The 18,835-nt window shown below is 57.8% G+C and overlaps 3 protein-coding genes across 10 annotated transcripts in view; 1 reads left to right on the forward strand and 2 right to left on the reverse strand.

Moving 5' to 3' along the window:
* ZMYM4 (zinc finger MYM-type containing 4) overlaps positions 1 to 3,547 on the forward strand; it is a 30,559-nt gene extending 27,012 nt beyond the window's left edge. For 4 of the 8 annotated variants that reach the window (XM_027900014.1, XM_027900016.1, XM_027900017.1 and 1 more), the window contains 2 exons: positions 405 to 534; positions 1,777 to 3,547. In XM_027900014.1, the coding sequence (XP_027755815.1) occupies positions 405 to 534; positions 1,777 to 1,984 (338 nt within the window). In that variant the 3' untranslated portion in view covers positions 1,985 to 3,547. The remainder of the gene's footprint in view (positions 1 to 404; positions 535 to 1,776) is intronic. The other 4 variants (XM_027900015.1, XM_027900012.1, XM_027900011.1 and 1 more) reach the window with 1 other exon arrangement.
* Positions 3,548 to 6,875: 3,328 nt separating this feature from the next.
* Positions 6,876 to 10,971, reverse strand: LOC114065844 (interferon alpha-inducible protein 27-like protein 2A). The gene is made up of 4 exons (XM_027900040.1): positions 10,841 to 10,971; positions 10,374 to 10,535; positions 10,001 to 10,181; positions 6,876 to 6,975 (listed from the first exon to the last, which is right to left on the reverse strand). The coding sequence occupies exons 1-3, from the start codon at positions 10,917 to 10,919 to the stop codon at positions 10,081 to 10,083; spliced, it is 342 nt and encodes a 113-aa protein (XP_027755841.1). The 5' UTR covers positions 10,920 to 10,971; the 3' UTR covers positions 6,876 to 6,975; positions 10,001 to 10,080.
* LOC114065845 (interferon alpha-inducible protein 27-like protein 2A) lies at positions 6,878 to 7,937 on the reverse strand. Its single transcript, XM_027900041.1, has 3 exons — positions 7,835 to 7,937; positions 7,368 to 7,529; positions 6,878 to 7,175 (listed from the first exon to the last, which is right to left on the reverse strand). Exons 1-3 carry the CDS (start codon positions 7,920 to 7,922, stop codon positions 7,045 to 7,047), a joined length of 381 nt encoding a protein of 126 aa, XP_027755842.1. The 5' UTR covers positions 7,923 to 7,937; the 3' UTR covers positions 6,878 to 7,044.
* Positions 10,972 to 18,835: the final 7,864 nt, after the last annotated feature.

Consider the following 18,835-nt stretch of genomic DNA (forward strand, 5'->3'; position numbering starts at 1 on the left):
CGAGGTTTCAAGGTCCAGACCCTCAGTGTGCCTTTTTAATTCCCAGATTTATCCTGGGGGGAACAAACCTGGCAGCCCCAATAGAGGACAGCATTTAGGGGCTCGCACACGAGCAGGGACTCTTCTCTTGACCTCAAAGACAGTTTTTTGGTTAATTTTGGTATTTGGGAAAGGGAAGTCTTTGATCCCATGGGCTTCTTCAGTCCATAGTTCCAATGTGTTACATGAATTCTGCTTTAGTAAGAAAAGCTGTATCCTCCACGTTTTCCTGCCAGATACTGGTGGTTGTGGATTTTCTGGATGAGGAACAGGCTGTGTGGGGGGACAACCTGTAGCACTTTGGGCTGCTTCCTGAGGGTGCTGCTTTTCACTGAGCTTCTGTGATGCCATTTTTGTGTCTCCAGATAAATTATCTGTAGGCAAAAGGAAACGCAGTGAAGATGAGGAGGTTCCAACAGCAGTGGAAATGGCTGAGAACACGGAAAATCCCCTGCGATGTCCAGTCCGACTTTATGAATTTTACTTATCAAAATGGTAAGTGCCAGACCTTGATTTTTGCTCTGTGTGTAGATTAGAACAGGCATTTGGGCAAGGAGCCCACCCAGACCTCCTGTGCCTGTGTTGTGGCTCCTCTCCCCAGTTCCTGATCCCTCGGTGTGAGCAGAACCATCCTGACAGGAATTCCAGCAGCAGCACTGCTGTGACCCCCAAATAGGTATTTTTTGTTACTGGTGTTGAGTCAAGAGCAGACTTACAGGGAGAGATGTAGCCTTTAAACAAATAAATTCTTTGGTGTAAATGTGAACTGGGGGCATTATTACAGTGCCCATGGCATTCTTCCCCTTAATTCCCATTCTCCTTCTTTTGAGGAGATTGTAACTAATCCCCCAGCATCATCATTCCTGTGAAAGAGGGAGGAAGAAGTGTGAATTAAGTAAAACTCCTGATAACTTTTACCTGTTGAGATGTGAGATTAACTTGTATTTAGGAGTTAGAAAGGAGACTAAGCAAGGACATAGATATAAATCATTTTTCTCACCCGTTTCTGTATGAACTTCAGTTACATCCTTGAGCAGGTGGAATATGATGTTCTTCTCCAGAGAAAATACACGTGCAAAATGAAACAGCATCTCATTAGTGTCAGCTGAAACTCAGATAAATCACCCTCAGAAATGCACTTACTACACATAGTCCCATTCCTGAGGCAAAGGCAGGCCTGCAGCTCTCCAGACTCCCTGAGGTCATCGAGTCCCACCATTCCCCCAGCACTGCCAAGGACACCTCTAACCCATGTCCCCATGAATCCCTCCAGGGATGGGGACTCCACCGTTGCCCTGGGCAGCCTGTTCCAATGCCTGACCACCCTTTGCATGAAGAAATTATTCCTAATATCCAGACTAAACCTTGAGGCCATTTCCACTTGTCCACGCTGTGCAGCAATTCCGGAATCCTAGAACCATTTTCATTCAGAGATTGGATGTCAAGTGCATCCACCAATCATCCCATTAATTGGATTGCACTCTGACTGAAGAACCACTGTAAAGAAGCCACTCTGATTTTCTTTGTCTCTTTATAACCAACTAATGCTGAGAGACTGGGAAACAGCTTAACTGTTCCCTAAGCGGAATGAGGAAAACCATCTACGAAAAAGATATGGATCACACTGTTTAAATTGTAATTTTGTCCCAATGTGGCTTTGATTTCCTTGCTGACTCTCTTTAAACTTTTCATGATGCAGCCCAGTGTTCCTAAAGCTTCCTTTCTTTGCGTTGGCAGCTCTGAAAGCGTGAAGCAGAGGAGTGACGTGTTCTACCTGCAGCCCGAGCGCTCCTGCGTCCCCAACAGCCCCATGTGGTATTCCACATTGCCCATAGACCCAGGAACCTTGGACATCATGTTAACACGGATTCTTATGGTGAGGGAGGTACACGAAGAACTTGCCAAAGTCAAATCAGAGGACTCTGACATTGAGTTATCAGACTAACTGAAGTGGGGTATTTTCCTTTGAATACACACCAGAAGCACCAAAATGTGAATACGTCCAGCCTTTGGAAAACGTGTATCAAATAGGCCGAGAAAATGTCACCTACAGGCAGATTTTGTACCACAGTGGATGTACAAACTGGAACTGGAAGGAAGCAAGCTGTGTAAGCTGCAAAACCCAACGTCCTGTGGCACCGAGCAACCCTCGGGACAAATCCAAGTGGAACTCACCTATTGGAGCGGTGCATAAATCCTTTACCTGTTTAGGATTTTTTAAAAGTCGTGAGATGTTTTTAAGGCAAATGGTTGTGTAAAATCTCCCCTCACGCTGTTGGGCACGGAGAGCGTGGCTCAGGTGACTCCCTAGCCTGCTGGCTGGCAGTCCTTGCTGCCAAAGAACACGAGGATCTTCCCAAGGACCCGAGAGAAAGGGGTGAGGTTTAGACAAGCAGACACCTTCCGTTATAAATACACCTACACATACACTTCTACGATTTTTTTTTTTTTTTGGAATCTGGGATCAAGTGTTGTTAGGAAGGCAGGAGCCGCTGGCCATCCCCATGGACAGCTCTGGCTGCTAGGGGATGGCCACACGAGGCCAGACTGTGGCTCTCACTCCGGTCTCTGTGCTGGAAGAGGTGCTGGAGGTCAGACGGTGTGGGGATGTACAGCAGGTGGTCCTGGGCTCTGTGCAGTCCCTTCCCCAGCCCCGCAGTCTGTCCACAGAGTCCAGCCAGGACTGTGGTGCACAGAAAGGTTTTTTCCCTTAAGGCAGCTTTCCTTTCTCCTCTTTCCCTCCTCCTGCTGTTTGGGTTGTTTTGTGAGGCGAATCTGGAGAGGGCTTTGTCGTTTCAAACAGAAATACACACACACACATTCTTTCTCTTTCCACCTTTGCAACATGGGCAGTGTTGTACAAAGGATGCAGTATTACTTCTGACACCGGAACTGTGGTAGAAAATAACCATGTGTGTTTTTTTTTTCCCACCCCACCCAAAGAGATTTAGTCATAGTGTTGGAAATTGAGAGAGATTACTTTAAGGCTTGGCTGTTACTGAGTCTTTTGGAAGAGAGAAGCTCCCACGTGGTGTTTTGAGGACAGGACATTATCAGATACTCTCTGTAGCTCTGTTTTCTCAAACTCTAGATGTGTGTTTCTGATGAGCAGCTGTCACAAATTCATTGGAAACCCAAACTATTTTTAAAGAAGAGAATTGTATGGTTTTTACCTAGCTCTGGTCAGTTATCCATCTTCTGTAACAGGGGTCTGATATTTGAGCTTGTCACTAAAATTTCAAGAGAAAAAAATCAACAGCCTTGAAATATATTTCCTTTTTTTGTTTTGTTTTGTTTTGGTTGGTTGGGTTTTTTTGGTTTTTTTTTTTAATTATTTTTTTAGCAGTTACGAAAGTAATTTAACAAAAATAAAATCAGAAAGTAGTCTGTTGACGTTGTGTACTCGGTAGTCCTGTCCCTGCCTGTAACAGATTTCACTGATGTATTTTTTAATACAGAAAATTATGTGAAAAGTAAAACCTGCCCCTGATTCTGTCTGATCAAAGCCCACCCGTGTCTGTCATTTCTGAGCAAAGATTCTGCTTTCTCCCTGGCCTGACCTTCCCAGGGGAGATGTTTCGGCCGTGCCCCGGCACCCAGGGATGCTCCTGTGGGCTCAGTCCTTGTCCATCAGCACTGACCTGGCCCTCCCCGTAGCTCCAGTGAAATAGCAGGCACAGAGCTTTGGGTTGGGATGGTGGATAGAACATCCCAGGGGCAGCAAAGTCGTTCTGTAGGGCGGTAAAGGTCCGAGGGTATCCGTAGGAGAGGGGGAACCTCCAGGAATTCCTGTTTCCTGGGCATCCCCTCCACAAGTGCAGCTGCTGGGGGCTGCAGCAAACTGCCCCTGGCTGCTCCCTGCCTCCCTGACCCCTGGAATGAGCAGGGGAGCGCTGAGGACACAGGCTGTGGGGAGGGCAGGCTTTCCTTGGGTGGGGATGGTCTGAAAAACAGTCCCACAACTGAGTGTTCCCCTAAGAGGCATTAACAGAAATATTCCCATAGAATAACGTAGGATATTTGTACCTCACGAGTAAAAACCCTCTTTTCTTCCTCTGCAGACCCTCACTGTTTCTCGTCCGGGAACACTTTCATTTAGGTTCATTTTTTTTTCCGGGTACTGTGAATGAAAACTGTTTGCCTTTCAGATTCTCTCAGCAGGGAAACGAAACCGAAGTTGTTTAACATTGTGTAAACTCCTTTTACCTGGTGGCCCTGAGATAAGGAACGTTTCAGTGCAGTTCTGTGGTAATAATTAACACAAGTACTTTCACTGCTGCTTGGAGACCCTTTGGCAATGGTCAGCCTTGTCCGGGGTCTGCTTGGGCTTTTTTTTGCCTCCTGAGGGATTTCTTGTCAGCCCAGCTCGAATTCACACTGATTCACAAGAAGGATGATTACCTCGAAGGATTAAAATATGTCTGTAGATCATACACACAGGCTCAAAGTTCTGATCACAAACTTATTTATAATCAACATTTCTCACTCAGTCGCCGAGTGCCCAACACAGTCCACTGAATTTAAGGAAAAAAATGCTGTAGTCTCAGTGTGGACAGAGAAGAAGCAAAGATGGGTGTGAGAAGGAAATAACCAAGAACTCCCTGCCCTCAGGTCCCACTGTGGGAGGTGCTCTGACAAACCTGCACCTCCAGCCTGGCCTTGGTTCCCTAAAGCAGGAAACGGGGGGCGCGCTGAGAGCCACAGAACTGGGTGCAAAAGGGAGTGAAATTGTCTTGGGAATTATTCTGCCAACTGCTGCTCTAAAAGATGCCCTTGGGTTTCTCTGGAATAGTCTCCAGCTCCTGGGAGACTTTAAAACACAGCAAAGTCCCCCCTGCCACGTGTGCCGGGTGTACTCTGCAGCAGGAGCTCCAGCGGGGCCGCTGTCACAGAGGTGACCCTGGCTGTGCAATAAAGCCCTCGGTTTTTTGATAACAGGAACTCTCCTCAGTCCCCTGAGCAGTAGTTTCGCTGTTGCCTTAACAAGCAAACCTGAACAAATGCTGGTGTATCGATGCTCTTGGAGCTCGTAACCACTGGGCGGGGTTGGAGATTGGCTCCCCTGGGCAACAACCAGGTTCCTCCCCAGTTTTTCTTCAATGTATCATCCATTTTAAACATTCCAGAGGCAATGTTAAGAGTTTCTGTCTTTGTAACAAAGAGCTGCTCCCTGGCAGAACGAGCCCTGAGCATCATCAGCCTTGTAATGGTTGAATGGTTTGGCACATGATTGTGTTTGTTACCAAGTTGACTCCAGTCATTTTCTTTAGGTGGATTTTTTAAACTAAGGAAGAAATTCTTGAGTCTGACCACTGGCACAAACAGTCCCTCTAACTTCATCCCATGGCACCTGGCTGAGCTGGGAGAACTTGCCTTTTTATCTTCAGTTTCACCCCCCCAAACTCCCAAGACACTTTCCAGAATGTTTCTACTGTGTTGTGCTTTCTGAGGGAACAATTTTGGACATCCCAGGAAGAGCAAGTGTGGCAGAGCAGCCATTGCAAGGTGCTGGGAAGGTGCTTTGGGCAGGCAGGTAATTGATGGTACGTGGCAAAAAACTAATATAAATATTGAAGTTTTATATTCAAAACATCTCGCCCTGGGGGTCCTTGGTGCTCAGCCACTGGCACCGGTGCTGGCTCTGCTCCAGGGTGTGTTGCACAGTTGTAGAAGGGTTTTTAAAGTCATAAAGGCTCAAAGGAACTCCAGCAGCTTGGATTCTCCTAACCACAGAACTCAAATGTCCCTTGGACATCACATTCCCTAAGCTGATGGATTTTCAGCAGAGATTCGGCTTTTATTAAAGAAACAAAACCTGAGATACCTGACTCACCTGCCAGGAGGGAAAAGGGAATTTAGGGCAACGAAACAGTGAAGTTAGACAGAACATCACACCCCAAATCTCAAACTGCATCCCAAGGGCACGATTTTAGTCCTGGCAGATCCATGTGGATGTGAGTGGCACGAGTCACCCTGGCTTGGTTAACTCTTGGTTCTTAGTCAATGAAGGGGCTTGGGCCTGCGAGTCCTGGACTTTTTATCCTCTCTCCTACATATTTGCAACACAAAAAGCCAGAACTAGTTGAAAAGGTCTTTTTGACCTGCTGGGAGCCAGGCAGCTGCTTTGGAGAGAAGGATGAGGGGTGATGGCCCCTGACCTTCCTCCCCGGTTAAACCACCCACCCATCACCCAGCCCAGGCTCCAGCATCCACTTCCCTGTGGGATTTACTACTGTTGGATCAATGATGCCTCATGTCTCGTCCCTTCCAATCTGTACCTGGGTTGTACCCTCTGTAAATTGGCCAGGCTTTCCTACCTCGTTTTGGGCATTATGAGGCAGAATTCCATAGGATGCTTTGCAGCCCCGTGATGAAAGGTGCTATATAACTGCAAAGTGTTACTTCAAAAGATGTAACTAGGTCACCAGTGCATCACAACCTATATTAAAAAGACTTTTTCTTATATGAGAATTTATAGAGTTCAATGTATGGTAATAATAAGTGAATTATTGAGACCCCCAAAATAGTTTTTGTTTCAGTTGTATCTGTACTCTGGAAAAGTGATTAAAAACCTTTAACCTCACTGGAAGAGTGCATCCTCCTTTTCTGTATGACGTTGGAATCTAAGTTTAAAAGCAGGATCTCACAGGGTTCAGGTGGGGAGGGCTGAGTTGGTTTTTAATCCCACCTGGCGTTCCAGCAGCACAGACCTTCCCCAGCCCCAGGGCAGGGGAACTGCTGCTCCAGGTCAGTCCTGGGGACAAAACGTCACCTGTGCTCTGTCACCCTCAAGTGGCACCATCACCCAAGAGCCCCAGTAACGCAGAAACACCATCTCTGCTGCAGGCAAAGCACCTTTATTGACTTCAGGGCACTCACTGCTCAAGGGAATCCAAAGCTTTTGAGAGGGTGGGGTCTGTGGGGGCTTCCCAGCACCTGCCACGCTGCCTGGCAACAACTCGGGATCATCATCAGTTGCTGCCTCCTTGGGTTTGTCCCCTGGAGTTACCTTCTCTTGGGTTTGTCATTTGGAGTCTTCTTGCCCTTGCAGGGCAGCGAGGCACCAGCTGCTGCCCCAAGTGACCCCAGGCCAGTCGTCAGCCCAATTTTGGCAGCAAGAGAGAAGCCCGCAGCTCCTGCCAAGACAGATGGACGAGTGATGTGCCAGCAGCGTGGAGGCTGCCTGCTGAGGGACCGGCCACTGGGAGCCGTTCCGAGCCGTGGCGGCTCCAAGGGCCGGTTTGGCCCCACAGCAAGCCCAGGGTATAAGCCCGTGTTCCTGAGGGCACGAGCCCAGTGCAGCCCAGTGCCCTGCCCTCCCCACTCACCGATGGACTGCAGCACGGCCACGGTGCTGCCGGCTGCCACTCCGCCGCCGTTGGCGATGGCAGCTGCCGACATCATCTTGGCAGCGATGGATCCAGCGGCGATGCCACCTGCGGTGAACCCCAGCCCAGCAATGCACGCCGGGATGGCAACAAGTGCCACTCCTGCAGGGAGGACAGCACGGTGTGAGGGTGCTCTCTGTGACCCACACCTCCCCCTGCCACCAGCGCGGCCCCCACAAAGGCCCGAGGGGTCAGGGCGGGCAGCGAGGGCTGTGGGGTGCAGGGACACCCCACCCCTGGGGGGAGAGGAACAGTGTGCAGGGCTGCCCAGTGCTGCCCCCTCCTCCACAGCAGCACCCCAGTTCTCCCCAGCACTCCCAGCCCAGCCCAGCCCAGGCCCCACAGCCAGACGGGGCTGGGGCTGGGCAGGGAACCCCAGCACTGCTCATCCAGTGCCAGCCCCTCACCTGCTCCGACTGCAGCTCCAATGGCAGCTCTTTTGGCTCTTGTTTTCCATGCTAAGAAGTAAAATGGCAGGAGGGCAGTAAAGCTCATCCCAGGCAGAGCCCAGTGCCCTGTGCCAGGCAGGGCAGGGACCAGGAGCAGCAGCTCCCCCAGATCCCCTGCATTCAGCTGATCCCAGTCCCTGCAGATCCCACCATCCACTGCCACCCTGCCCTGCCCTGCCCTGCCTGATGCACCCCACAGACCCAGAACACACAGCCCGTGTCAGCCCAGTGTGTCCCCTGTCACCAGCACAAGGGGAATCAAACAGAGTTTAGGACAAACTCAGCCACCACCTTGCCAGCCCCTCGCTGTGCTCCAGCACATGCCCAGGTCTCAAGAGGGCAGCTGAGTCCCTGGGCATCCCTGGGGGGCTTCCCAGCACCTGCCAGGCTGCCTGGGAGAGACCCTGGGATCAGGCACCTGCCTGGATTTATTTGGGTTTGTTACCTGCACTATTGTTATCCCCATCTTTGCCACCTGGACCATTGTTATCTTTGCCACCTGGACCATTGTTATTCCCAGGATTTCCACCTGGACCGTTGTTATTCCCAGGTTTGCCACTTGGACTAATCTTCTTGGGTTCTCCATCTGTACTTGGCTCCTCCTCAGATTCCTCATCTGGAATCGTCTCCTCCTTGGGTTCCTCATCCAGAATTGGCTTCCTCTTGGACATGTTGTCACCGTTTGCTGCACCGAGTGTCGCAAGGGTAGATGTCAGGCCGATTTCGTCAGTAAGAGAGAAACCTGCTGTTCCAGCCCAGTGCTGCCCCTCCCTTACACCAACATTCCTGATCTCCCTGGCCCTGGCAGTCCCCGGCCGGGTCCCCCGTGACCAGACGGGGCTGGGTGTGGGCAGCGAATCCCATCGCCAGCCCCTCACCTGCTCTGGCTGCAGCTCCAGCGGCGGCTCCGTTGCCTCTGTGTCTCACGGCTAAGGAGGAAAAGGCAGGAGGGAGAAGGTGAACACGGCAAGGAAGAGGACGGGGAGGTGGAAGAGGACGGGAAGAAGTGCTGCCCTGCCCGCCGCACCCTGCAGGACCGGGTCGGGACCGCTGCCCGCCCCGGGCGTGTCCCGTCCCTCCCATATCCGGCACATCCCGGAGTGGGGCGGAGGGCTGCGCTGGAGAGTCTTAATTTGGGGGGTCAGATACAGCGAGGGGAGCACGGGGGAGAAGTGGGGTCCCAGTGGAGGGTCGCAGCAGGGGTGTTTGGGAAGACAAACACCACCACTCCAAACATCCCCTACCTCCTCCTTCCCCCCACCTCAACTTTATTTACTTAACTTGATGTCATTTGATCTGGAACAGCCCTTTGGTCACTTGTGGTCAGCTGATGCAGCTGTGTCTCCTCCCAGTTTCCCATCTCACTCAAAATCTTCCCTAGCATGGCAGTATGAGGAGCGTAAAAGAGCTGTCCAGCAGCAACAAAACATCTCCGTGTCATCAACCCTGTGCTTAGCACAAATGCCAAACACAGACCCAGATCAGCCACGGGAAAAAAATAACTCTACCCCAACCCAAACCTGGCCAACAGGACAGCCCTCACAGTTGTGAGGAATCCTGTTGCCCATGAGGAAAAGGGTTCAGCCTCAGCCCCCCAACCTGGCCCAAGCATGGGGCCCACACTGCCCCCATTGCCTGGGGGAGCACCCCAAGGAGGAGCAGACCCCAGAGCTCACCTCCCAGCTGCCATTGGACACCCCCACACCCAGGCCAAGGCAGGCAGTGGGGCCACACTGGGCACCCCAGGCCCTGGGCACACTGCTGGCACTGCCTGGGGAGGCCACAGCACTGAGGTGACCCCATGGGCACAAACCGACCGTGCCACGGCCACCAACCTCCCTGCAGACACCCTCCCAACCACGGGCCTGGGCCACACAACTCCATCCAGCAGCCACAGATCTGGCTGCGCTTCCTGCTCTGCTGAAGCCCAGAGGAGGCAGCAGGGTTAGTGGTACCGCAGGTGGGACAGCAGCAGTGACATCCTGCAGGCACTCGTGTGTCCCCAGGCTGCAAATCCCTCAGCCCCAGTAACACAGAAACACCATCTCTGCTGCAGGTAAAGCACCTTTATTGGCTTCAGGGCACTCACTGCTCAAGGTGGGGTCTGTGGGGGCTTCCCAGCACCTGCCACGCTGCCTGACAACAACTCAGGATCAGCATCTCTCTTGGGTTCCTCATCTGGAGCTGCTGCCTCCTTGCGTTTGTCACTTGCAGATTATTTTTGCCAGGGTAACAGCTACTGCCCCAAGTGACCCCAGGACAGTCGTCAGCCCAATTTTGGCAGCAAGAGAGAAGCCCGCAGCTCCTGTGAAGACAGATGGAGGAGTGATGTGCCAGCAGCGTGGAGGCTGCCTGCTGAGGGACCGGCCATTGGGAGCCGTTCTGAGCCGTGGCGGCTCCAAGGGCCGGTTTGGCCCCACAGCAAGCCCAGGGTATAAGCCCGTGTTCCTGAGGGCACGAGCCCAGTGCAGCCCAGTGCCCTGCCCTCCCCACTCACCGATGGACTGCAGCAGGGCCACGATGCTGCCGGCTGCCACTCCGCCGCCGTTGGCGATGGCAGCTGCCGACATCATCTTGGCAGCGATGGATCCAGCGGCAATGCCGCCTGCGGTGAACCCCAGCCCAGCAATGCACGCTGGGATGCCAACCAGTGCCACTCCTGCCAGGAGGACAGCACGGTGTGAGGGTGGTCTGTGTGACCCACACCTCCCCCTGCCACCAGCGCGGCCCCCACAAAGGCCCGAGGGGTCAGGGCGGGCAGGGAGGGCTGTGGGGTGCAGGGACACCCCACCCCTGGGGGGAGAGGAACAGTGTGCAGGGCTGCCCAGTGCTGCCCCCTCCTCCACAGCAGCACCCCAGTTCTCCCCAGCACTCCCAGCCCAGCCCAGCCCAGGCCCCACAGCCAGACGGGGCTGGGGCTGGGCAGGGAACCCCAGCACTGCTCATCCAGTGCCAGACCCTCACCTGCTCCGACTGCAGCTCCAATGGCAGCGGCTACTTCCCATGCTAAGAAGGAAAATGGCAGGAGGGCAGTAAAGCTCATCCCAGGCAGAGCCCAGTGCCCTGTGCCAGGCAGGGCAAGGGACCAGGAGCAGCAGCTCCCCCAGACCCCCTGCATTCAGCTGACCCCAGTCCCTGCAGATCCCACCATCCACTGCCACCCTGCCCTGCCCTGCCCTGCCTGATGCACCCCACAGACCCAGAACACACAGCCCGTGTCAGCCCAGTGTGTCCCCTGTCACCAGCACAAGGGGAATCAAACACAGTTTAGGACAAACTCAGCCACCACCTTGCCAGCCCCTCGCTGTGCTCCAGCACATGCCCAGGTCTCAAGAGGGCAGCTGAGTCCCTGGGCATCAGGGGGGGCTTCCCAGCACCTGCCAGGCTGCCTGGGAGAGACCCTGGGATCAGGCACCTGCCTGGATTTATCTGGGTTTGTTACCTGCACTATTGTTATCAGCTTTCCCCTGGTCCCACAGACCCCTGGGAACCGAGCACTGATGGCACCGGCCCCGCTGTCCCCTCACCCGGGAGGGGAGAAGGGACACACTCATGGTCCCCGTGTCCCCCACGCTGTCCCTCTGCAGGGGCTGTGCCCCCGACCCCACAAGCCACCCAACTCACCCATGGTGGGCTGTCCTGGAGCGAGAGCTGTGCCAGGTGTGCTCTGAGCCGGGTCCTTCGGGGAGCAAGAACAGGAGTTTCTTGGTGGGCCTCGAGCGGGGCCAGCGGGGCTTTGCTGTCCTGCACGAACGGCCCCAGACACCCCCCTCCCACCCAGGAGCCCCCAGCCACCCCACAAAAGCAGAGACCCCCAGACCCAGCATTTCTTCCCAGCCCAGGGGTCTCTGGCTGCTCTGCCAGTCCAGCGAGTTGAGCAGCCCCTCGTTTTCGTCCCCCCCCACACCCCCCGATTAGGGGTGCTGTCCCCAAACACCCACTGATAGACCCCGACCACCCTCGCCACCCACCTGTCCTGCACCTGCTGTGCCCTGAGGGGCAGAGTGCTGTCAGAAAGGTCCCACCAGGGGCTGTCAGCACAGCCAATTTACGAGGAAACCGCTCCCTGCCCTTTGGGAAACCGCTCCCTGCCCTTTGCTCTCCGTTTCCGCGTTAACTCTTGATGTTGCTGGTTGTGCTGGAGCGGGGCCGGGGCCCCCCTGTCCCAGGGGATCGGATCCTGGGGCTTCCCCCGCAGGGAACCCTCTCCCCTCCATCCCCTCTCGGTGACGGGCCGTGCGGGGTTGCGGTGGGGAGGCCGGGCCGGGGGTCTCCTCACCTTTGTGCCTTGGCAGCTGCGGCTTCACGGGGCGTTTCCCGAGCAGGTTTTGGCACCGGTGAAGCTGCGCGGTTTTGACGAGGACCCCGGGCAGTCTGAGCAGCGCTGGGACTTCCACCAGCTGGCAACGGAGCTGCAGCCCCTCAGCCTGCCTCCGCTCCACCGGGGCTCCACACAGCCTCAAAAAGCAGCCAAAGCCCCATTTTGCAACCCCCCCTCCTCTCTCCCTCCCTGCACCCACTCCTGACCCCGAGCCCCCTCAGGGCAGGGCAGCGGCAGCCCCCGGGCCGGGGCAGTGAAGGGCAGCGGGTGCCGTGGCTCATACGCCGCTGCAGCTGGTTGAAGGGGACCAAATCCAGTTGCAAGTTGATCTGGTTCCTTTTTACCAGCCCCAGGGACGCATCGTCTCTCCGGAGGCGCCGCCAGGACGGTGCTGGTGATGGGGAGTCCCGGTGCGGGGGTCCCAGCCCAAAAATACATACTTCTTAACATTCCATAACGCCGGCCGACTCCATATGGGCATATGAAGAAGTATGTAGGGTTGGGAGGGAGAGGAGGGCACTGTGGGGCTGGGGCTGCCCTCTGCTCCCAGCCGTGCCCACCAGCTCCACTGAGATCCTGGAAGGAGCAGGAAGGATCCAGGAAGCACCTCCTGCCCGCTCCCAGACCCGGCCTCGGTCCCTGCCCGGTGCAGCCCAGGCAGAGGCAGGGCCCCTCCAGCCCTGCTGTGCCCACAGCCACCCTCAGCCCTGGGGCACAGAGATCCCCGTTCAGAGAGCAAGGCCAACGCGTGTGCCTCGGACCCAGAGCTGCTTCTGGCCAGAGGATGCTCAGGATGCTGCTCTGGGGGGTAGCTGCCCTTTGAGGGTGGTGAGATGCTCTAGGATGATGCAGAGTTTGGGGCAGTGGGGGCAGCAGGGGGGCTGCACCCCCGAGGAGATGTGGGCACAGCCAAGGGCCGTGGCCAGTGAGCCCACACAGGCCAGCAGGCGTGACAAAGCTGGGCACCTGTACCTGGAGTTAATGCCACTGCAGGGATCCCCCATCGCCCCTGGCTCTTGGCTTCGCAGGGATCGCCCCTGCTGCTCCTGCTGCTGCTGCTGAGCTGGGTCAGGAGCCACCAGCTCACCTTCCCCATCACCTCACACCATCCCAGCACCCCCAGGGCCTCCTGCACCCCACATCCCCCTGTCCACGTGCCAGAGCAGCGGCTGCAGCTCAGTGCAGCTGGGGCCAGTGTCGGGGGAGACCCACCTCCCACAAACCCACCCCCTGCCCACCTCGTTTGCAGGCCCAGGAGAGGACCTGGGGGTCCGGGCCCTCCCCACCCCTCAGCTCTGGGCCGGGGAGGCTGGAGATGCCTTTGCCCACAGGAGGAGGGGGGTTCCAGCTGAGAGGTCAAGGGTTTGAGACCGTAATGGGGCTGCAGGGGGGGCTCCCTGCCCCCAGCACAGCGTGGCCAGGGCAGGGCGACAGAGGGACAAGTGTCACCATGGCCCAGACGCACCTTGACCCCAGTGACCTTCCTTCCTTCGGATAAATTTGCAGCTGGAGAAGGGCAGGGGCAGGTACAGGCAGTGTCCTGGGGTTCCTGGGGCTGCCCCCTCCCAGGACAGGGGAGCAAGGGGTGCCTGAGGGGCCCAGCCCCGAGCAGGAGGGATGTGGGGCTGGCCGAGCGTGGTGTGGCCGTGACTCAGCGCCGGGAGCTGTGGCCACACGCGCCGCAGCTCCTGCAAGGAGCCGGTGGGTGCCAAGTGCAGCCTCGCAGCACCAGCCCCACTCGCATCACCCACAGGCAGCAGAGATGCTGCTCAGTCACCCTCTGAGCCACCAGTTATTGCCACAGGGCACAGGGTGGCTGCTAGCACAGCCCTTGGCCCCCCCAGGATGCTCTGCCAGCACCCCAGGACCTTCTGCATGGCCGGTCCCCAGGGATCCAGCCCTGGGCATCCCAGACACGGCTCCCAGGACTCAAGATGAGTCCCCAGCCCAGCAGCAGTGGTGGAGCTGAATGTGTCTTGCTAGACCAGCATCCCTATCCCCCCTCAAAAGCAAACTGAGTGGGTATCCTGAGGCCAGAGGCTGCAGAGGTGCACCCCCTTAACCCTTGGGGCTCTGCTGGCCCTGCAGTGCAGTGGGATGCTGCCATGAGGTTTTCCTGGGGGGTTACCAGGTTCCAGGGACTGGCTGGGCTGCTGAGGTGCACTGGGAGGCAAAATCCAATGGCTGCACCAAGCCCAAATTCTGAGAGCCAGGGCACAGGGTCAGGGCTCCCACATCCCAGCCCAGTTCAGCTCCAGTCACCTCGGCTGACCTTGGCAGCCTCCCAGGACTTGGTACCAGAGGTACCCCATCCTGAGGGCCCACACAGCCCCATCCCATGGCATGGTTCCTGCAGCCCTCGGCCAGGCTCCCCCAGTGACCTTGGAGGGCTGCACCCAGCTCTGCTGGTGCTCTCTGCATCCAGGGCTCCCCATCTCCCCCAGCTCCTCCTTGCCCCTGCCCTGTCCCACAGCCCGGCTCTGCTCCACTGCCCTCTCTGTGGCCAGACATTCCCAGTCACACCACCAGTCCCTCTGCAGCCCTGGGGGTGCCCCAGCACTGCAGGCAGCCCCGAGTCCTCCCCAGCCCCAGCGCTGCCCTTGGTGGCTGCAGACACGTCCCCAAGCCAAAACCCACCAGAAAGCAGCCCCTCTCCAACGTCTTCTCTGGGCCCTCGCGGCAGCCCCTGACCTGGGCAGCCCCCGTGTTCTCCACCTGCCCCGAGAGCAGTTCCTGTCCTGGGCAGGCTGGTTTCTGGGCACCGGGCTCGGATGGCCTTGCAGGAGGAGGCAGAGGAGCCGGGGGGCTGCCGGGGCCTGCCGTGGTGGCACCCACGCGCCTGCAGGCACCCAACAACCCCAGCCTGGCTATAAAAGGAAGAGTCTTTTTTTCCCCGCTCCGCCGGCGCCGCATGTCCGGCCGCGCTCTGCAGCCGCTGCCTCGCAGGGGCCCTTCCAAGTTTTCCCCTTCAGCACTGCCCCCCCAGCCGGCTCCCCCCTCTCATCCATCCCCGGCAAACCCACTGCAGTAGCTGCTCCAGCTGCCGAGGGGCTTAAAAAATACCAAGAGGCCCAGCGAGGAGGAGGGCGGTGGGTGAGAGGGGAGCTGTGGCACAGGGTGCCTGCGGGAGCCCCCCGGCTCCCGTCCTGCCTCCCCCTCGCCTGCGGCACTGCCCGCGTCGGGGCTGCGGGTGCGGGGCCCTGGTGCAGCCGCCCGTGCTGGCCCGCACTGCCCCCCGTGCGTGGCCAAACTGCCATGCCGAGGTGCCCAGGAGTTGGGTTTCCCTTCCCGCCCCATCCCACCGGCGTGGGGTGTCCCCGCGCTGCGTGGCCGAGGGCACCCTGGCTCCCTGGGGAGGGGGTGACCGGCCCCGCTGCGGGGGGACACAGACGGACCGAGTGCTGCCCACCACCCGGGACCCCCCTGCAGCCGGGACCTGCCGGGGGTGCCCCATTGCCCCCCCCAAACGCACAGGGAGTTGCTGCTGCTCCCACTCCTCCACCTCCACCCGGGCTGTCCCCAGGCAGAGGGGGCTGCGGGGACCCCCACCCCGGGGTGTCCCCTCCCTGCCCACCCCGAGCCGCTGCCGGAGCCGAGCAGCAGCAGCAGCAGCAGCAGCAGCCCCGGCCGGGCTCGCTGAAGGTTAAACGTGGGCGGCGGGGAAAGTCCCGCTGCCCCTCGCAGACCCCGCACCTCCCGCCCGCAAGGCCACTCACGGTCCTGGAGGTGACACCGGCCGCTGCAGGCTGGGCTGGCGGCAGCGGGCTGCGGTGACACCCGGCACGAACACGCCGCTTCCCCGCTCGCCTTGACTTTGCCACAGGACTCCTCCGGCTCGTCCGCAGGAGCTTGCAGCATCCTCCAGTTCAGCGGGAGAAGTTCCTCGCCAGGGAGGGAGGGAGGAGGGAGGAGGGATTTAAGGCAGACCCTGCCTGGGATGCAACGTCTCCGGGTGCAGTTGAAGACCCCTCGCTCTCTGGGCACCCCGCAGCCCCCTCTTCTCTCGTCCCATCCCGGGGTCGATGTCCCGGGATACGTGTCCCATTCCAGGGATGCTGAGTGATCTCTGCTGAGTAAACCTCTCCCTTCTGGACAGGGCATCCAGGGCTGCCACCAGCACACACACAGCGGGCCACCTCTGCCCTCTGCCAGCTGCCCCACGTCTCCCGGGTGTCCAGCAGGGGATCCCAAATCCGTGCCCTGGGGGGAACCGGCACGCACCGCTGGGCCCAGTGACAGCCCAGGGCAGCTCGAGGGCAAAGCGGAGCCCGCGGTGTGCACAGGAGGGTGAAATCTGTCACCACTTCAGCCACAGGAGTTACCCTGGGCCGGGGGGGGACCCTGCAGGGACGTGGACCCCCGGGCTGCCCCAGGCCACCCGCTTGGGGTGTCCCCAACACCCTCGGGGCGGCTGTTCCAGCATCCGCACCGCCAAGCCCGGGGGTGCAGGGCTGTTGTGCCCACCCCGGGCCCCGCCGGTCCTACCTCTACCTGCGAAGAGCTGGCAGGGCGAGGGGGAGCCCCTGCCCGGGGCTGCGGCGGGGACAGGGTGCCGGAGGCACCTTAGCGTGGTTCCCAGTGGGAAAAGCCGGGACCAGCAGCGCGGCATCCCTCCCGCGGCGGTCCCGGCGCTCCCTCCCTGCCTGCCACGACGCCCTCCCCAGCCCGGGTGCGCTCTGTTTGCCTGCTATTTTTGGCAGCCTCCTAAGAGCTCCTCTCAGGCTATTAATAATGAGAGTGCGAAATTCGTTTGGCCTCTCCTATATAAGGAAAGGTAGAGGCTTAGAGGCAGCTAAATATACTGACGCGTGCGGGAGCGAGCGGGGAGCCTTTGGCACCGCGTGTGGAAAAGAGATTGTTTGAACAATGGAAAGACGGACTCACCCGGCGCTCGGGGCCCCGTATGGACCAAGGGGCGGGCAGAGGGATGGACGGAGGGTGACGGTGCCCGCGGGCCTCCACCGCAGCACCCGCATGGCCCTCGATGCCCCTCGGGGCTCTGCCTCGGCAGCAGGAGCGGCGGGAGAGGGGAGGTGCGAGTAGGGATGCTCTGCAAAGCCCCTATCCCGAGCCAGCCCCAAAATACCTGTCACAAGCTCCCTGGAGCAGCAGTGACCCGGGGAGGGACGCTGGGTCTGTGCCCGGCCAGGAGGGAGGTGCAGGGTGCTGGTGGTGGGGAGCAGGTGGGCAGTGTTGGGGTGACCCATTCCCACTGGGACACGGCCAGAACAGGGTCGCTAATCCAGCTGAGCCCCTTGCAAATCCCGGCCTCTCTCAGGGCAGTGAACCAGCGCTCCTGCCCGGCTCTGGAACAGCCCCGGGGGGCACTGCCGGGGTGCCAGCGGTGCCAGAGTGTCCCCAGCTCTCCAGGAGCCACCAGCACCCCTGCAGTGCCCTCTGCTCGCAGGAGCTGCCACATCCTCGGCACAGGGATATTTAAGGAGCACATCCTTACTGGAACCGAGTCCCCTCGTGGCTGCTGGGGACACGGGAGAGGTGTGGGAGCTCCTGTCGACAGGGAGAGCCCAGCTGGAAGAGGGAAAGCAGCAGTAATCCAGGGAATCCTAATGACAGGAAGGCGCTGGGGAGCCGCGCCAAATCCACACGGTCGGAGCAAGGACAGCACAAGCAGCGGGGTGAGGATGAGTGCAGAGAGAGGAAAAACCGTGCTCCCCTGGCTCTAGAAAGAGCCTTTTGCTTGTTTAACTCCTCCTAGCCCTGGGTGCTGCTTCGGGAGGGACAAGTGGTGTAGCTGCAAACACAGCCCTGAGCTCCCTGGCTCAGCCCTCACACTGCTGAGATTTTTGCTTTCCACTGAAACCAAGCCTTGGGTGAGAACCGTCCCGCAGGTGCAACTGGAGAAAGAAGCAAAGCTGGGCAGCAGCAAAACATCTTCCCTGTTTTATTTGCAAGAAACATTTTGTTTTAAAAAAAAAATTACTTTTAGTTTTGAACCAATAACACTGGAAATCACCAAACACCCTTAACCAAAGTGCAGACAGGTTGGGCAACCCCAGCTACGCAGCAGGATGAGGGAAAGATCTCAGAGCAAACTATTTCAAAACTAGAATTCGCCTCAAACATCTTCACCGGCACTTGAGTGTGTTAAAGAAAACAAAACCGAGTGAAGCTGATGGCTCATCTAACAGATGTCTCAGCCTTTAACTTCCGCACGTGGGTAACTTGTAGCCGGTGCCTCTAATTGTGGAATCACGGAGCATAGCAATGCAGAACCTCGCCCAGCAAGGTCAGGCTGGCGGAACCAACCGCCAGGGGAGGAGGGGACGGGGAGAGGGATTCCAAAATCCCACAGAGGCTTTGTGCACACACCTGGGGAGGGCTGCGCTCCCAAAGCACCACAGCAGACAGTCCACCCTTGGGTGTGGGAGTCCCACCCAGGGCCAGAAACTCCCACCTTCAGCCTGGGGGGTCTCCTCGCCCCTGTCAGCCCCACAGGTCCCTGTGCCCCCTGAAGTTGGTGTGAAGAGCTGCCCGTCCCGTTTCTGAAGGCAAGGGCTTGGTGGCACCAAGGATTAACACCTGGAGAGGGAAGAGGCTGCAAGACAGTGAATACCAGTGGGAGGTAGAAATCTACTGGGAGCTCGTGCTGTGCTGTCACAAACCTGCACTCGGTGATG

This window comes from Empidonax traillii, unplaced genomic scaffold (assembly GCF_003031625.1).
Source record: "Empidonax traillii isolate 1590-97213 ecotype Southwest subspecies unplaced genomic scaffold, ASM303162v1 scaffold700:size438121, whole genome shotgun sequence".
Taxonomy (NCBI): Eukaryota; Metazoa; Chordata; class Aves; order Passeriformes; family Tyrannidae; genus Empidonax; species Empidonax traillii.

Coding starts and splice junctions, on each gene's coding strand:
- LOC114065844 (XM_027900040.1), bottom strand. CDS start 10,919: ATGAGCTTTACTGCCCTCCTGCCATTTTCCTTCTTAGCATGGGAAGTA. Junction 10,536..10,840: donor TGGAGCTGCAGTCGGAGCAG/GTGAGGGTCTGG, acceptor TCCTCCTGGCAG/GAGTGGCACTGGTTGGCATC. Junction 10,182..10,373: donor GGCCCTGCTGCAGTCCATCG/GTGAGTGGGGAG, acceptor CTGTCTTCACAG/GAGCTGCGGGCTTCTCTCTT.
- LOC114065845 (XM_027900041.1), bottom strand. CDS start 7,922: ATGAGCTTTACTGCCCTCCTGCCATTTTACTTCTTAGCATGGAAAACA. Junction 7,530..7,834: donor TGGAGCTGCAGTCGGAGCAG/GTGAGGGGCTGG, acceptor TCCTCCCTGCAG/GAGTGGCACTTGTTGCCATC. Junction 7,176..7,367: donor GGCCGTGCTGCAGTCCATCG/GTGAGTGGGGAG, acceptor CTGTCTTGGCAG/GAGCTGCGGGCTTCTCTCTT.